The sequence below is a fragment of the Lepidochelys kempii genome, chromosome 24 (genome assembly GCF_965140285.1).
Source record: "Lepidochelys kempii isolate rLepKem1 chromosome 24, rLepKem1.hap1, whole genome shotgun sequence".
Classification (NCBI taxonomy): domain Eukaryota; kingdom Metazoa; phylum Chordata; order Testudines; family Cheloniidae; genus Lepidochelys; species Lepidochelys kempii.
The window spans coordinates 6,291,566-6,309,037 of NC_136403.1; the positions used below are offsets into that span (position 1 = coordinate 6,291,566).

Genomic DNA, 17,472 nt, shown 5'->3' on the forward strand with positions numbered 1-17,472 from the left:
CCCCTGAGTCACAGCTCCCCAGCTGCTGTAGCGGGTCAGTGCGCTAGCCAGCTGGCCTAGTGGTCAGGCAGTTCTCAACCATCTGCTCATTCTGGAGATGGTCCCACCTCAGTCCCTCCTGGGCGTCCCTTCTTCTCCCCAGGGGTCTGGCATGACAGAGGGGAATGGGAGCAGGGAAAAAGGGACCCAGGCCCTCCCACTCCACGGGGTCCCAACCCAGGGCTCTAAAGGGATGTTGCAGTGTCCGGTCCCCTCCTTGGTCCACCCTAGTTTAAACAGCCTCCTGGGTTGCTTCCTACCGGACTGTGGTTCCTCCGGTTGGGGGCATGCTTAGACTGCCGGGGGAGACACATCCCATTCTTCGGGGCCTCTTGGGGGTTTCAGCTCACAAAGGTGTGTGGAGGTGAGGGGGAGGATATGGATTTCCACTTTTGAGCCGCTCTTCCCACAGCTCCTAGTGCCCTTTTAAAAGATCCCTCCACCTGGAGTACGCCCTGCAGCTGCTAAGGGGTGGGGCCTCCCTAGCCCAGTAGTGCCCTATGTCTTGCTCCGGTTAGTGTGGAGTCGGTCAGCCCGCACAAGTCTAAGAGAATTTCCCAGCTTGTCCCTTTGGCTGGATCCCTACCCCTCTGCATCCTTCCACTGACTACCCCTGCTGCATTGCATCAGACACAAACTTCTGGTCTTCCTCTGCAACGCCCTTCACAGCCACTCCCCTAATCATCTCTCATTCACTATGGGAAGGTCAAGTCCTGCCTGTGAGCAGACCACGAGGCAGCCTCCACGGCCTCCTTGTTACACTTCCAAACGAGCACCTCCAGCCTTTCTCCCACTGCCTTTAAACTCCCACAAAGCTACCTCGTTAGCCTCCTTCAAATCCCACCTTACAACTTCCCCTGTGCCTACAAAAAACTGAACAGCGACCAGGCAGCTGGTGTGCTGACTCCCCTGCCTGGCATGCTGGTCAAAATAATCTCCTCCTTTCCTTGTACTTCCCCATCTGTCTGTAATCAGCGGTTGTCTCTTCTCTTACACCTTGTAAGCTCCCTGGGGCAGGGACCATCCTGAATGAATTTATGCAGCGCCTAGTACCAGGGGGCCTGAGCCACTACAGCACTGATAATAAATAACTCCTTGCAAGGGCAGACACTGTTATGGGGAAGCCAGCTGGACTGTCTTCTGCTTTGCGCATCAGCAAAGCCATCAGCTTCCAACTGCAGAATCTTCACACCTCGGGAAGGGTGAGGCGCAGAAGCAATGGGTGGCTTTCCAGAGGAGCAGGCTGCAGCGTTAGCAATTAGGAAAGTCTTTCATGTCTGAAAGGGAGCAACGGGGATTCAGAGAGAATCCAACCTGCTGTAAACTCCAGCTCACTTTTCTGGCTCTAATTGGATCCTAAAGGAGAGGTCAACTTTTTAATAAAACTAATGCTTCCATCTGGATTTTTTACAGCATTATTTGTGTACTAATTAACTCCTAAGAGCCCTATAAACAAACCAGCTTAAAAATAAACAATCAGGAAACCAGAGTAATTTTATCTTGCACTGTCAACGCTACAACCAGCATCTGTACTTCATGCAGGTCTCCCCCAGAACAGGCAGGAGCGAATTATTTTTATCTACAGGGAAACATGATTATAAACCCACAAAAACTGGCAGGAGAACCTGGAAGTACTTGGAGACTTCTTTTTTTGGAACTAACTAGATTTCAAGCTAAGAGGTGCTATCTTTTATTGGATCAATTTCTGTTGGTAAGAGAGATGCTTTCAAGCTCCCACAGAGCCCTTCTTCAAGTCTGGGGTTTCAAGATGACAGCGGCCCTTCAAAGCATCTGGTGAATCAAGGGCCATATCTCTTCCCCATCTTCAAATGGAGACTTTTAAGCCTTTATTCAGTCAGTCTCCACCCTCACCCCTTTCTAGCTGTCAAGGGAGGTGTGAAACTTTCCACACAGCACCTCTGCTTTTATACCTTCCCAATTAACAGCTTCACTTGTGTGATCGCATTGAATTTGTTAGAGGAGCTGGGAAGATTCTAAAGATATAGCTATGCCAGGTTTGCCTAACCAGGCATCATCCATATTTGGGGTCGGGAAGGAATTTTCCTCCAGGGCAGATTGGAAGAGGCCCTGGAGGTTTTTCACCTTCCTCTGTAGCATGGGGCACGGGTCACTTGCTGGAGGATTCTCTGCTCCTTGAAGTCTTTAAACCATGATTTGAGGACTTCAATAGCTCAGACATAGGTGAGAGGTTTTTCGCAGGAGTGGGTGGGTGGGTGAGTGAGATTCTGTGGCCTGCATTGTGCAGGAGGTCGGACTAGATGATCATAATGGTCCCTTCTGACCTTAATATCTATTCAGGGCACAGACCCTACCTGCATCTTCAGAACAGACCTTCTAATTCCTAGCTGGAGACTGGGGAGAGGGCACGACCTCATTGCCAAAAAGATCTCTCAAAGGAGATGAGGTTTAGGGTCAGATGGCAGCACGACTCTGGGATTGTGAGAACCAGATTGTATTCCTAGTTCTGCCCCTGACTGATTGGGACCTTGGGCAAGTCACTGCATAGTTTCGTAGAGCTTAAGGCCAGAATGGACCATTAGATCATTTAGTTTGACCTCCTACAGAATAAGGCTGTTAAATTTCACCCCTTTATCAAGCCCAGGCATCACTTCCAGAAAGGCCTCCAGGCTGGAGCTAAAGATGTCAAGAGACAAGGAAGTCACATCTTCCCTTGGCAGATCGTTCCAGTGGTAAATTGCCCTCCCTGGTGCCTTGTTCCTACTTGGAATTTGTCTGGTTGCAGCCCTTGATTCTCATTCTGACTTTCTCCAGCAGCTGGGGGAGTCTTTTAGTCTCCAGCAGGCACCGATCCACTGAAATTGAGGCACCGTTCATTTTTCTTTTAGATCAGCTAAACCATGCCAGCGCTTTACGTTTCTCACCGTAAGGTGTTTTCTGCAGCCCTGGAATTATGTTTTGGGCCCTTTCTGCCCCCCTTCTCCAACATCTTTTTTTAAAATGTGGACACCAGAACGGGAGGCAGTATTCATCTCACCACTGCCATCTCCAGGGGTGAAATCACCTCCCTACCCCAATTCCCGTGTATGCACCCAAGGATTGCATTAGCCCTTTGTGCCGCAGCCTGGCCCTGAGAGCTCCTGGTGAGTTTCTTCTCCACTAGGACCTCTTGATCCTTCTCACCCTCTAGCTTGTCCACTTACATTATAAGCTATTTGAGGCAGGGCCTGTCTCTCACTATGCATCAGTGCAGGGCCCAGCACATGCAGCCTTGATCTTGGTTTGGGGCCTCCCCAATCATACAAGCAATAATAAATCCATCCAAAATAAATGTCCCTCTGATCCCTGGTTTACAAAGTCTAATGGAAACAGGGTTAAAAAGAAAAGATAGGAACAGCACCTGCCTCGTTTGCAAAGCAGGCGTCAGGCAGGGGATCCGGAAAGTGAAATCGATCAGACACAAGACCATAAACAAGAGGGAAGCTGATTAGTCTATTTCCACTGCACAAGCTGAGTGAAGTGCAAAATGACAGCAGCACAAAGTAAATTAGAGTTCTAATGTCCTAGGTGACAGATCCAGCTGAGTGAGGTAAATCAGAGAAAAGCTCCATCGTTTGGAAGACACATCAATAAACCCACTTGCTTTTATTCCAGTCAGGCCATTATCATCAGGCAAGAGCTCTTATCTTAGTGAGATGCTGGCTGCTAGGACACAAGACATGCGCTGTGTAGGGAGGAGTGAGAAGTGTGTCCCTGGGTATGTTCTGGATTGAAGCACACGCTTAGCTGGGCTTTGAGATTAGAGACTGGAGGCCAACGTAGCAGCAGCGCTGGGGTCTCACTAGCTGAGAATGCCAAAGTGCTCTGCTAAATGGAGCTCTCAGACCCCCTAACGCCACAAATTCACATAGCACATTCCAGCTAGCCGAGTGCTTTACCTAGGGTACAAAGCGTCCACCCCACGAACTGACAGAGAATCGTTCCCTGAAGCATATCGACTCAGGTACTCTGTACACTCTAGATTGGAGCAAGGCCAGAATCTTAACCTTCAGCCTAAGGTTCCATGGCTGGTTAGAACGAGAGTTGATCAAAAAATGTAGAAGGAACAGCTTTCCTTTGGAAAAACACCAGAGTTTCGTCTAAATGTTTCAGGGGAACATACTGATTTCAACAGTTTTTTGATGGGAAAAACTGAGTGGGTTTTTTTGGACAGTGTTTTGATTAATTTTGGTTATAAAGTTTTCTACTGCATTAACTTTATCTAGATCTGTCTCATTTAACAATATACTGAAATATTTTAATATAAAAGTAAGAAAACAACACACTTCCACCCTAGCAAGACATTTGATGGGACTGAATCAAAATTTCTTGAAATTTTCATTTCATGAGACATTTTGGCTTTTCGTTCCCAATTGGAATGATTTTTTGTTTCAAAATGTCAGAACTCCTCGTGGAATGGAAATTCCAGTTCCCAACCAGCTCTCATTACTACCCTTTCTATCACCCTAAATAATTCCTCTCCTCCTTTGCCTTCGCTTAACCAAGCTGGACTCATTTAAGTGAGAATGCAACCCCACACTCTGGGTGTCCCTAAACCTCCAACTGCCAGAAGCTGGGATTGGAGGACAGGGGATGGATCAGTCGATAAATTGCCCTGTTCGGTTCACACCCTCTGAAGCATTTGGCACTAGCCACTGTCCAAAGACAGGATACTGGGTTAGACAGACCATTGTTGTCAGCCAGCATGGCTGTTCTTACGTTCTTAAGGAAGAGGCAGTGGGCTGGCTGGTTAGGAGATATGTTCGTAGAGCTGTACGTGGTAGCCTAATACTGGCATAGCTTTGAGACGTCTTGGCCAAGAAGCACAGAGGATGCCTGCAGGCATGGCTGCATTATGCCAGTGCTGCCAGCCCTTTACCTTCACGATCAACAGCCCCCCCAAAGGAACAACGATGCAGAAACAGGATTCTAGCACGTAAATAAACGTTTGCGTGAGGATCCAATGATACACGCTGCCGGGATCCAAAGAACACCAGGCCCCATGGACTCCTCAAGATGTGGCGCAGGGGCTGGTAGGCTGTGGAATGCAAAGATAAAAAATCATACCAGCCTCAAAGGGCAATGCCCAAGGTGTTTATTTGAAAACGGCCAACCTCAGTCAGTTCACATAGAAAAAAAATTCATTAAAATCAAGTTATCTTCTCGAAATGATGGAGACAAGAGCAGGGAGAGGAAAACTAAAAGTAACACTGTTAAAGGGAATAGCAGGGTTTTCACAGGGGCAACGAGACACTGACGGCTCCGATCACGCTTCCTGTTCTCAGGAACATTAGTCCAAAAAGAAACCAAAATCCAAGGTAGGAGAGAGAGGAATTTGCAGTAGGAAGGTTCTTCTGCTGGCCGGGTCCTGATGCGGCTGCGTTTATGGAAGGGGTCCCCTCAAAGGCCCACGAGGTGGCACGGGGGGCCTCTGGGCAGGACGAGGCGGCAGAGGGACCCGCTGGTAGCCATAGGGCGGTGGGCGGGGAGGGCCACTGTAACCATGGGGAGGCATCAATGGAGGCGGCCCACGCATGCCGTGGTGGGGCATGGGGCCCGGGTGACCTGCAAGGACAGAGCGTAGCGACATTAAACCCTAGCTGAAGGAAGTAAAGATGGCAGCTCCGATCCAGGGCCCAGCTGCACGAGCCTCTTGCACAAGATTTTTCAGGTACCACGAGCCACAAATTGATTTCAAAGTCAAGAGGCTATTCAGAGCTGGAACTCTTGGCTGGGGCCTCTGGAGGGATGTCGAGCTGGGCACAGCCCTACAGGCATCTCTCGTCCTCGGGGCCCTCCCCACACCTCAAGCAGGAGTCTGGTCTCAGCGAAGTGAACTGGTCAGTGAAATGACGCAGCTCTGGGCAAAGCAACTGCTGTACCAGGATGCCAGTTACCTGAGGCCCTGCCTCCCCACCTGATTCCTTGCAGCAGGGCTCGAGGCAGAAGGGACATGAGCCCCCACCCTCCCACTCCACCAGCAGGATCGGAGAAGAGGCACTTTATCGCTCAATCCCTTCCTAGCTGGGAAGCAGGCAGGGAAGCCCTTAGTCGCCCACCTCAGGCGCCTTTCAGCCAAGGATCTCAAAGGAAACATCCCCACTCAACGCCTGGAAAAAGCAGGCAGATGACATGGGACGCGGCCAAGGTCACACAGCAAGGCAGCGGCAGAGCCAGGAATTGAACTCAGGAGTCCTCACTCCCAGGCCCCTGATCCACCCACAGAGCCACGCAGCATCACGAGACAGAGGAAACTGCTCGCGGTTCCCCCTTCTCAACAGCTCCCAGCCAGAGATCTCACTCCAAGCATAGGGCTGACCTCCAAGGCTGTGACGTAACCAGCCACCATTTCAGACCTCAGTCTTCCTCTTCTCACCACCCATCTGAACTAGCAAATGGATGCCACAGGCCTGGGCTGGTATTAGGCCCTTCACTCCTGATAGTGCCCACTCTCACTCTGGCATATAAACACCCCATCTCACAGGTTCCCACTTACCCATGGGTGACCCGAAATGGGGCCCTCTGGGCGGCATGCCCATCGGGGGTGGTCCGGGGTGGGGCATGCCGTGGGGCGGTCGGGGAGGGGGCTGGCCTCCTGACCCTGGAGGCCCTGGATGATGATGCTGTCCCATCCCGGGTGGTCCGTGATGCACCTGCATGGGCGGCATCCCTAGGGAAAAGCACAAGTCTTTAGATCCCCTCAGACATTCAAAGCAGCTGATTAGAAACTAAGTTCTGCTGAGCCCACTGACCACATGAGCTGCCGGACAGGACTCCAGGATCCCAGCGACCTCGAGGCAACCAGGGCTTGGGGGACGTGACTGGTCCCAATAGCATTTTTACTGGCCACTAGAGCAACTCGAATTCCAGCAGGTGGGAGGATTGTACCAGAGAATTCAAGGCCAGAAAGGCCCATTAGATCACCTAGTCTGACCTTCTGCATAGCCCAGGTCAGAGAATCTCACAGCTAGCCCTGTAGTGAACCAGAGCCTTGTGTTTGGCTAACATATCTCCAGAGAGGCCTCCACTCTGGATTTAGAGACTTCGACAGACAGACAATCCACCACTTCCCTTGGGAGTTTGCTCCAGCAGTTAAACTCCCTGGTAACATCTTATTTCCAGTCTGAACGCATCGGGCTCTAGCTGCCAGCCACTGGTTCCCGGTCTGCCTTTCTCCGCTAATTTAAAGAGCCCTTCAGTGCCAATCTGTGACAAAGTGGGACTATTCTTAATGTTTCCTCTGAATACTGTAGGGATGCCTGAGTTTCCCCTAGGCATTTCCTGAGTCTCTAGGTGGTGGGATAAGGGGGTGTAATTGTTGCAGAGCACAGGGCCAGTGTACATCAACGGCCAACACTCTGTCCCCTGGCAACTGATGGCCTAGACCCTTCCCCACTGCAAGGTGAGAGCTAAAGGGCTGGAGAAAAAAGGAATCAGGTGACCTCCTGGCCTGGGAAAGGGACAAAGCCCAGATGAGGAGGGGCTGGAGGGCGAGTCAGTTTGGGCTGGCTGGGGACGAGGAGTGAAGGGCAGATGTGGTTGTCTGGCTCACTGCCTCCCAAAATGGACCCGGCTGAGGGGTCCTGTTCTCTGTACCTACAAGCTCTGTTTTAGACCATGTTCCTGTCGTCTAATAAAACTCTGTTTTAGTGGCTGGCTGAGAGTCACGTCTGACTGCGAAGTTTGGGGGCAGGGCCCTCTGGCTTCCCCAGGACCCCGCCTGGGCGGACTCACCGTGGGAAACGCACGGAGGGTCAGAGGACGCTGAATGCTCCGAGGTCAGACCCAGGAAGGTGGAAGCCATGTGAGCTGTTTGCCCTGCAGACAGTCTGCTCCCAGAGAGGAGACTTCCCCAGGGTCCTGCCTGGCTTCGTAGGAGCAGTTCCAGAGCATCACCCGGGGACGCCGTGACACAACCAAGAAACTTGGTGTTGTTAATCATGCACGTGATCTAAGGTGCCACCCGCAGCCTTCAGCGTGGCACAGACAGGAGAGTGAGAAACAGCTACCAGCTGCATTTCCCAGGCTCACTTTTAAGAAGAGCCAGCACGGCCAATGGATTTGAAATTTTCCCTTGGCAAGCTGTAGTGGCATGACCCAGTTACGCCACTGACAACTTAAAAGGGGGAAAAGGTGGGGACAGGCACCAGGCACTGGAGTAAAGAGACAAAGGAAGAGGGGAAAGAGATTCTTTTAAAAAAAAAAAAAAAAACCCCACAGATTCTTCTCTTTTCCCCTTTAACAGAAATCCAGGTGCCCGAACACACCTCCGCAGGCCAGGCACCGAATGTGATGGGCCTTTCACTGCTGTATGTAACCGTCTACTTTAAAGCACTGAAAGCCAGCGTGTAATAGGAGACCACAGCCATCTGTCACTAACACAGCCAAATCTGCAATTATACAAAGCCTCCTAATCAGACATAAAGGAGAGAGGTGACTTCCTAACAGACAGAGCTGGGTTCACAGTTTAGAGCGGGGGTGGGCAAACTTTTTGGCCCAAGGGCCACATCGGGGTTGCAAAACTATATGGAGGGCCAGGTAGGGAAGGCTGTGACTCCCCAAACAGCCTCGCCCCCGCCCCCTATCTTCCCCATCCCACTTCCCGCCCCCCTCAGAATCCCTGACCCTTCCAACCTCCCTCCCCCCACTCCTTGTCTCCTGACTGCCCCCGCCCATAACTGCCCCCCGGGACCCCATCCCCTATCCAACCCCTACTTCTCCCTGTCCCCTGACTGCCCCAACCTCTATCCACAGCCCCAACTCCTGACAGGCCCCCTGGGACTCCCATGCCTATGCAACCCCTGTTCCCCATCCCCTGACTGCCCCCCACAGAACTCCCGACCCATCCAACCGCCCCCTGCTCCCTGTCCCGACTGCAGCCCCGGAACCCCTCGCTTCCCACCCCTTTACCATGCCGGAGCCAGCCACGCTGCCCGGCAAGAGCGGTGGGTCAGAGCGCGGACGGCGCAGTGTGCTCAGCCTGCAGGGAGGACGTCAGCGGGGGAGGGGCCGGGGCCTAGCCTCCCCGGCCGGGAGCTCAGGGGCTGGGCCGGACGTGGCCCGCGGGCCGTAGTTTGCCCACCTCTGGTTTAGAGCAGGGAGGATTAAAAAAATCATGATTTTAAAAAGATTTCTGTTTAAAATCAGAGGGTTTTTTTAGCTTGCATGTTGCTAGTTCTTTGATTCCCTCCCATTTTATAGTCTTATATTGGTAAAGGGAAAGTTCTGTATTTGTTCCTTTACCAGAATTTCAGATTTGACATGGAGAGTCGTTTGCCTGCTAAGAAGCTTCACACTTCAATCTTCATCTATGCTGCAGAAGACAAGTCCAGAGCCTCATTCACACTCTTATTGCAAGAACGCCACAAACTCTCACGCAAGATTGATAAATAAATAGCCCACGCTGGGTCTGCAACCCCTGCCACCTTCCCATACACTGAACTTCCCAAAATCGGAAAAAGCTGAAAGGCTTTGACCAGGCTGCACTCCCCCATCTGGGGCTTATGCTCCTAAATCTTGTAGGTGCTTTACAAAACTCCCACCCAAAGGTGCTTAAATACGGGCTTACGGAGCCTAACATCAGGCTCTTTCTGAATATTTTGGAATGGGCAAATAAAAAAAGTTACAGTCACTTTGGATGGGTCTCCACTAGATAGGCTACAGGTGGGCTGCTGCAGTGTAGACGCTACGGCGATGGAAGGGGTTCACACCCTGAGAGCCGTAGCTAAGCCGGTGTAGACAGTGCTAGGTGGACAGAAGAATTCTTCCGCCAACCAAGCTCCCGCCTCTCGGGGATGTGGATTTACTACAGCGGCAGGAGATCGCCATCCGTCTCCGTAGTTCGTAGTGAGCCACTGCAGCCTTTCTAGTGCAGACATACCCTTAAAAACCTCACACCGCCATAGCTCTGTTGGTCATAGTGGGGAAAAGCCACCCCCCCCAGTGGCACAGCTATGCAGACACAGCCCTAGTGTAGATGCAGCTGTGTCCATAGGAGAGGCGTCCTGTTGGCTTAACTAACCTCACGCAGGGGCTGGACCACCACCTCCCGCCAGAAAAGCTTCTGTCGGCATGTGCTGCCGTCTACACTAGCGGCTATGCCGGCATAGGCTCTGCAGCACAGAAACAGCCATGCTCACTTTTCAGTCCGAACACCGAAGCGGTTTTGTTCTGAAGTGACACAGATTTTATGCCACTCCAGGTTTTTTTTAAAAAGCTAAAAATATCATTTTAGCCCCCATCCTGCAAACACCTGAGCACGTGCAGAACTTTAAAACTATTCCAGGGAGGAAAGGTACGCAGCTGCTTAAGCGCTTGCAGGACCGGAGCCTGAATTTTTAATGTTTGGGGGCTGCGGGGAGGGTGTTTTGTAAGATTCACCCTTCGCAAGAACGGCATAAAAAAATAGCATTTATAATTCAGGCCACAGATTTGAATGTAAAGTTGCAACTGCATACCTTTTCAGATTAAATTTACAAAGCCTCAACTTGATTTAAGTCAATAAATTAAATCTCTCTCTCTCTCTCTCTCGTGATTTAAAAACAACGATCCATGATAAAACACCTTGGTTTAAATCACTTCACCCTGGTTTAGACGTCCGTTTGGTCCGCACTCTAGAAAAGGCATTCAGAAGAGCAGATCGCAGAGAAAGCCTGAAAATCCCCAGCTCTTTCCTTGCATTTAATCAGTAAATCTCAAAGCACTCTGCAAAACTCAGCCAATTTTACAGGTAGGGAAACTGAGGCACAGAGAGGGGCCGTGACTTGCCCAACATCACCCACCAGGCCAGGAATAGAACCCCCGGGTTTCCCAAGTCCAGTCCAGTTCTCTGTGCACTAGGCCACACCGACTCTCTGATACCTACCTGGATGATGCATCCCCCCAGGTGGGAAAGGATGTGGGTGAGGAGGGTGCCCTCCACTGGGAGTGCCCCCTGAAGGAGGACCCGGGGCACCTGCTCCTGGTGGCATGGGTGGAGGCGGCATGGCAGGAGGCATTCCTGGGGGCATTGCTCCAGGTGGCGGCACTGGTGGGGGAAACGATCCTGGGGGTGGAATGCCTGAAAAGAAAGATGAGTCAGTGAGAAAAAACTTGACCATCTGGGTTAGCATCAACAAACCACAGAGAGGAGTCAGAATGAACTGGCCTCGGCAGCAGCCACATGGCCACCTGCTAGTGCGAGCAAGTGCCAGCGAGCCCTGCCTGCTGCTGGAGAGCCTGCATCACCCGTAGCATCTCGCCTGCTACGTTATAGCCCATGCGGTCTCTGCCAAACCAGGAGTGCCACAGATCGTCCGAAGGCCTCAATGATTTCAGCCAGCACACACAGCCAGTAATCTTCTACAGAGCATCTCACCCAATGGTCTCAATATAACCCCGCAGTGCCCTGAGTTGAGGGTCATACCCCCACTTTACAGAGACAAAAGTGCGGCACAGGGATTAAGCAACTTGCCTGAACTCACACAGCCAGTCAGTGGCAGACAGGAACAGGACCAGGGAGTCCTGACTCCATTCCCCAGGTTCTAGATGACTGAGGTCACGCCAGCTACCTGCAGACCTCTTGGGTAGGTCTGAGAGCAGAACACATGGCCGACTGCTCTGGGGACTAATGGCCAACTTTACCCCTGAGCGTGGTGGGGAAAACTGCAAGCAGTTTGCAAGCACCCGAAGGAACCAGGGTTCATGATGGAGCAGCAGCAGTTCAGCTCTGAATCCAGGCTTCAGCCATGATCCAGATCAGAGCGCCCTCTAGTGAGTCATCCACACCGCTCTCGGCAGCCCAGCACCCCCTAGCAATGCACTACGGCACTGGTTCAAGCACCAACTAGAGCAGGGGTGGGAAACTTCTTAGCCCAAGGGCCATATCTGGGAATGGAAATTGTATGGCAGGCCATGAATGCTCACAAAATTGGGGGTTGGGGTGTGGGAGGAGGTGAGGGCTCCGGCTGGGGATGCGGGCTCTGGATGAGGGGCTGGGGGCGCAGGCGGGTACTCTGGGCTGGGACTAAGGGGTTTGGAGGGCCGGAGGGGGACCATGACTGGGGCATGGGGCTGGGGCGCGGGAGGGAATCAGGGGTACAGGTTCTGGGTGGCACTTACCTCAAGCAACTCCCAGAAGCAGCGGCATGTCCCCCCTCTGGCTCCTATGTGGAGACACGACCAGGCGGCTCTGCACACTGCCCTGTCCACAGGCGCCGCCCCACAGCTCCCATTGGCCACAATCCCTGGCCAATGGGAGATGTGGGGGCAGCACTTGGGGCAAGGGCAGTGTACGGAACCCCCTGGCTGCCCCTACACATAGAAGCTGGAGGGGGGACATACTGCTGCTTCCGGGAGCCGCATGGAGCGGGGCAAGCCCAGGACCCCACTCCCCGGCAGGAGCTCGAGGGCTGGATTAAAACGTCTGGAGGGTCAGATGCGGCCCCTGGGCCGCTGTTTGCCCACCCCTGAACTAGAGGGAAGAGTGCCCCTTAGTGAGTCACCGCACCACTCTCTGCGGCACAGCACCCCCTAGCAATGCTCCGCAGCCATGTCATACCTGAAGGGTCCCTCTAGCCTATGGAAACTTGCAGCCAGAGTTCCCCGCAAGCACAAAAAGCACCACACAGCATGTGCTCACCTGGAGGGTTGACGCCTGGCCCCAAGGACGTGACGACAGGAGTTGGCACCGATGGAGGAGGAGGGGCGTCTGCAAAAAGCTGATGGGGCCGGTCTGCCTGAGAGAGGGGGTTCTGGGCAGCCAGCAGCCGCTCCGCGGCAGAGCCGTGCCGCTCGCCTTTGGAATCCTTCTTGAAGGCATAAGAGACGGTGATAGGACGGTTGCACAGGTACTGTCCGTTCATGGCCTCAATGGCGGCGTCGGAGGCGTCGAAGCTGGCGAAGTTGATGAAGGCGTAGCCCTTGGAGTTCCCCGTGTCAGGGTCCCGCATGATCTTGGGGGTCTGCAGGATGACCCCGAAGGCGCTGAAGGTGTCGTACAGCAGTTTCTCGTCGATCTCCGGGTCCAGGTTACCGATGAAGATGTTGGCGCCCACGTCCAGGTTCTTGTTGTGGGCCGAGGCCTTGTTCACGCGGATCGGCTTCCCATACAGCTTGATCATGTTCATGATTTTAATGGCGTAGTCAGCATCTTCCTCGCTGAGGAATTCCACGAACCCATAACCTGCAACACGTACCCCAGCAGAGCCCTTTATAGCCAGATACACTCCATAATCTCTCTATGTCACCCACACCATCCCCCTGGTTGATCTCAAGGCTCCATCATTTCTCCACTGTTGATGCAATAATCTTCTCCTCTGCAGCTCTCCTGAAATAATCTCTCTCCTCCTTGCTTATCCAGAACTGGCTGGAACAACTGAGGAGGCTAACTGCCCCCCTACAGATAGGAGAACTCTCACTGCATCATCTAGCATCCAGAACCACCTCATTCTATGTCTCCACCTTCTCCACTCCATCTCATTTCAAACTGTCTTCCTCCCTCATCTGCAGCTATTGATTTCTCTCCCACTCTGCTTCTAAAGCCTGGTCTAGACACAAAATTAGACCAGTCTAAAGGTGCGATTTCAAACCTGATTTATTTAAATTGGTGCAGTTTTGCATGTGGACACGCTCATCAAGTTGAACCTGGCTTATCAATTTAGCTTGCACCTGTAATTCACAGCTGCAAGCTAACCTAGATTTAAACAGCTATGAGTATCCAAAGAGAAATCTGTACCAGTTTCACTAAGATCTGACCTACACTTCAGAATTTTTCCAGCATTGCTATGTTGGTTAGGAGTGTGAAATAATCACACCCCTAAATGGCATAGCTGTGTCAACAGAGGCCCACGTGTAAATGCAGTTATACCAACAAGTCAGTCCTTTTGCTGCTACAGCTTATACAGTATAAGCTATAAGAAAAGGAGTACTTAGAGACTAACCAATTTATCTGAGCATAAGCTTTCGTGAGCTACAGTTCACTTCATCGGATGCATTCAGTGCTATAGCTCACGAAAGCTTATGCTCAAATAAACTGGTTAGTCTCCAAGGTGTCACAAGTACTCCTGTTCTTTTTGTGAATACGGACGAACATGGCTGCTACTCTGAAACCTGTCAGTATAAGCTATAGAACTCTTTTACTGGTATACACTGTCTCCCCCTTGGGAACGTTTGCCAGTATAGCTGCCCGGGCCCGGCCCGGCCTTGTGTGGACAAGGCCTAAGTCTCAATTGGTTTTAAAAGTAACGGTGCATCTTGGTGCAGAGACAAGCTTTTACTCTTTAAAGTAACAAGTGGGGTGAGACAATGTACAGAATGAGATGTGGTAGGTATTTCATCTTAGAACAAATGGCAACATACACACAAAGTAAACTGAAACCCAGGAGAATTACTTCGATTATAAAACCTATGGGGAAGGGCCTGTCTGGTCAGTGTTTGTACAGACCTGGCACCATGGTGTTCTGATCCACAACTGGGGCTCCTCCACGCTGCCACAACACGGCTAATTGTCTCAGTTCTGTCTGAACGTTTTACACAGACTATTGCTACAAGTGACATGTAAAATGACTAGAAATGGGATTTTTAATCCTTTCCATACAGGGAGAAGATACATATGTCTGCCGGCAAAATAACATATCCACAGGGCACTCGTTCAGAGACATGTCTTTGAAGGGACCGGTCAATATCTCACCTTGATGTTGACCAGTGACTCGATCTTTGGGCATGTGGGTATTGACCACTGGTCCTGCCTGCAGAAAGAGCTCCCATAACAGCGGCTCGCTGACCTTCTCATCCAGGCCACCGACATAAACTGTAGCATCTTGAGGGGGGGAGAGGAGATGGTGATTGGTTATGTTGATCTGAAGAGCAATCTCTTGAACATTTCAGATGAGTTAAGAACTCTCCCTCAAACAGACCAGCTCTGGATCCCCATGGGTTTGAGCTCGAGTCCATGAAGTCAAAGCAAAACTTTCCTCGACTTAAACAGCTCAAGACTGGACCCTTAATGAAACATACGTCTCTGGAGTAAGTACATTGACATCTAATAAACCAATGTTAAATGATTAAGAACATTGTTTACAGTGAAGACGTGCTCCAAAGAGGTGATAATCCCTAACTCTTATCTAGCACTTTCCTTCAGTAGCTTTCACAGTGCTTTACATTATATAGACGGGGAAACTGAGTCACTGAGAAGGCAAGCCCAAGGTCAACCAACAGAGCCAAGAATAGAACCCCAGGTGTTCCGAGGGCCAGCCCAGGGCTCTAGCCACCGGGCTGCGCTGCCTCCCCTTGTACTACAAGGAAGTGACTCCCCTTAAACCACACATTTGTACCGTGTCACCCTCACACCATATCTGATGATGTCGCAGTCAGTTGTCCCCCACTCATTGCCAAGGCAACACAAAGTGGATACTTCAGATCAAACTGGTGTAGAACCCCTGGCTGACCACTGCCGTCCGCAGCCCAAGCCCTGAAACATGAACATCAGTTACCCCGCTGAATGCTGGTTCCTATTTTGAACTAGGAAATCTGTTATTTTATTGCATTTCCAACCAAGTCTGCTGCTGTCTATACCAAACACCAGAGCAGTCCCTGGCGATATGAGGCCTCTGTGCTGCCGAAGGGCTTTCCACACAAAGCACTGCGCACCTCTTCTTAGACTAACCCTCACGAGCTCCCGATAGAGAATCGCTGTTATGACACCTATTGTATGGAGGAAACTGAGGCAGAAAGAGGGGAAACAATTTGCCCAGGGCTGCAGTGTGCGCCAGTAACAGAGCCAGGAACAGAACCCAGGAGTCCTGAGTGCCAGTCCTGCACCCTGACAGCCTTCCCTTTATGGGTCCCACAGCTCCCCCCAGACGCCCAAAATGAATTGACTGAAATCAGATGCACAGCAAGGAGACTGAATCTAGCCCCGCCGTCCCAGCTTTTGGGGGGAGGCTCGGGCCCCCCAATCTAGGCCCCTACTGCAACTCCCACCACCATCTTTTGGGGGGGGAAAGGCTCGGGGGCCCCCAAGCTGGGACCCAGCCCGGCCCCCCCCGGCTTTTGGGGGGAGGCTCAGGACCCCCAAGCTGGGACCCAGCCCCCCCTCAGCTTTTGGGGGGAGGCTCAGGACCCCCAAGCTGGGACCCAGCCCCGCCCCCCCCTCAGCTTTTGGGGGGAGGCTCAGGACCCCCAAGCTGGGACCCAGCCCCGCCCCCCCTCAGCTTTTGGGGGGAGGCTCAGGACCCCCAAGCTGGGACCCAGCCCCGCCCCGCCCCCCCCTCAGCTTTTGGGGGGAGGCTCAGGACCCCCAAGCTGGGACCCAGCCCCGCCCCCCCCTCAGCTTTTGGGGGGAGGCTCAGGACCCCCAAGCTGGGACCCAGCCCCGCCCCCCCCTCAGCTTTTGGGGGGAGGCTCAGGACCCCCAAGCTAGGACCCAGCCCCGCCCCCAGCTTTTGGGGGGAGGCTCAGGACCCCCAAGCTAGGACCCAGCCCCCCGGCTAGAGGGGAATCGGGCCCCAGCCCCTCGTGAGCGGGGACAAGGGGGTTCGAAGCCGCCGCCATTTACCCTGGTTCCTCTCGGAGATGGGCCCCGCCGCCATCTCGAACGCGCTCCCGCCTCCCCTCGGCCAGGCGGGCGACCTCCGACTTCCGCCCTTTCACACCCCCTCCCACTTCCGGCCACCGCGGCTGAAAAGGGGCGGTGCAGGCAGCGGCCATCTTGGGTGAGACCGGAAGTGGCCGTGCATGGAAGGAGCCATGGCGGCTAAGGGCGGAAGTCGACTTAGACGCACGCGTAGCCATGTTGCCTATGGGCGGAAGTGACTATCTTAGGCCCTATTTCCCCCCCATGTGTAATTCATCCCCTCTCTGGGCCCCCAGGGGTTCAGAGCTTGTTCCCCTTTGATCTCACACCTTTGTGGTGACATATCATGACATAAACTCCCCCTAGCAAATCCACAGGCTCCTGTACCCAGTGCGGTGGATGCCCCCTCCCTGCAGGGCACCCCCATTGCTGGGTGGGGGATGAGCGGCTGCTTGACGGGGATCCCTGTTCCCCTTGGAGGCACAGAGTTGCTCAGTCTATGGTCAGTGGTGCTGGGGGGGGGGGAAGAGAGGGGAAGAAGAGACGAGGACAGTTGTTTGGGCCTCTGAGGACCCCTGTTCCCCAACCGGAGAGACGAGAATAAAATTAAAAACCCAGCAAGAGGGGGTTTCATCCCCCTCGGACCGGGGTTAGAGAGAAAGACACCTAGGCCCCCATAATTGATGCCAGCAGCTCTGATATTAGGGGGACAAGCAGCGGGCAGAGTCAGCTACTCCATGATGCTTTATTGTCCTGCTGAACCTAACGGGGGCCCTCACTGCCCTTTCTGCACCTTTATTATGGAGCAAGTCCTTAGTCCTCTAGGGTGTCCAGCCTCATAGGGGAAGGATCTTCGTGCTCTT

The 17,472-nt window shown here is 52.7% G+C and overlaps 1 protein-coding gene across 1 annotated transcript; it reads right to left on the reverse strand.

The window, feature by feature from the left end:
* Positions 1-5,135: 5,135 nt before the first annotated feature.
* SF3B4 (splicing factor 3b subunit 4) lies at positions 5,136-16,726 on the reverse strand. The gene is made up of 6 exons (XM_073323616.2): positions 16,592-16,726; positions 14,726-14,854; positions 12,677-13,219; positions 10,922-11,116; positions 6,554-6,727; positions 5,136-5,622 (listed from the first exon to the last, which is right to left on the reverse strand). The coding sequence occupies exons 1-6, from the start codon at positions 16,623-16,625 to the stop codon at positions 5,441-5,443; spliced, it is 1,257 nt and encodes a 418-aa protein (XP_073179717.1). The 5' UTR covers positions 16,626-16,726; the 3' UTR covers positions 5,136-5,440.
* Positions 16,727-17,472: the final 746 nt, after the last annotated feature.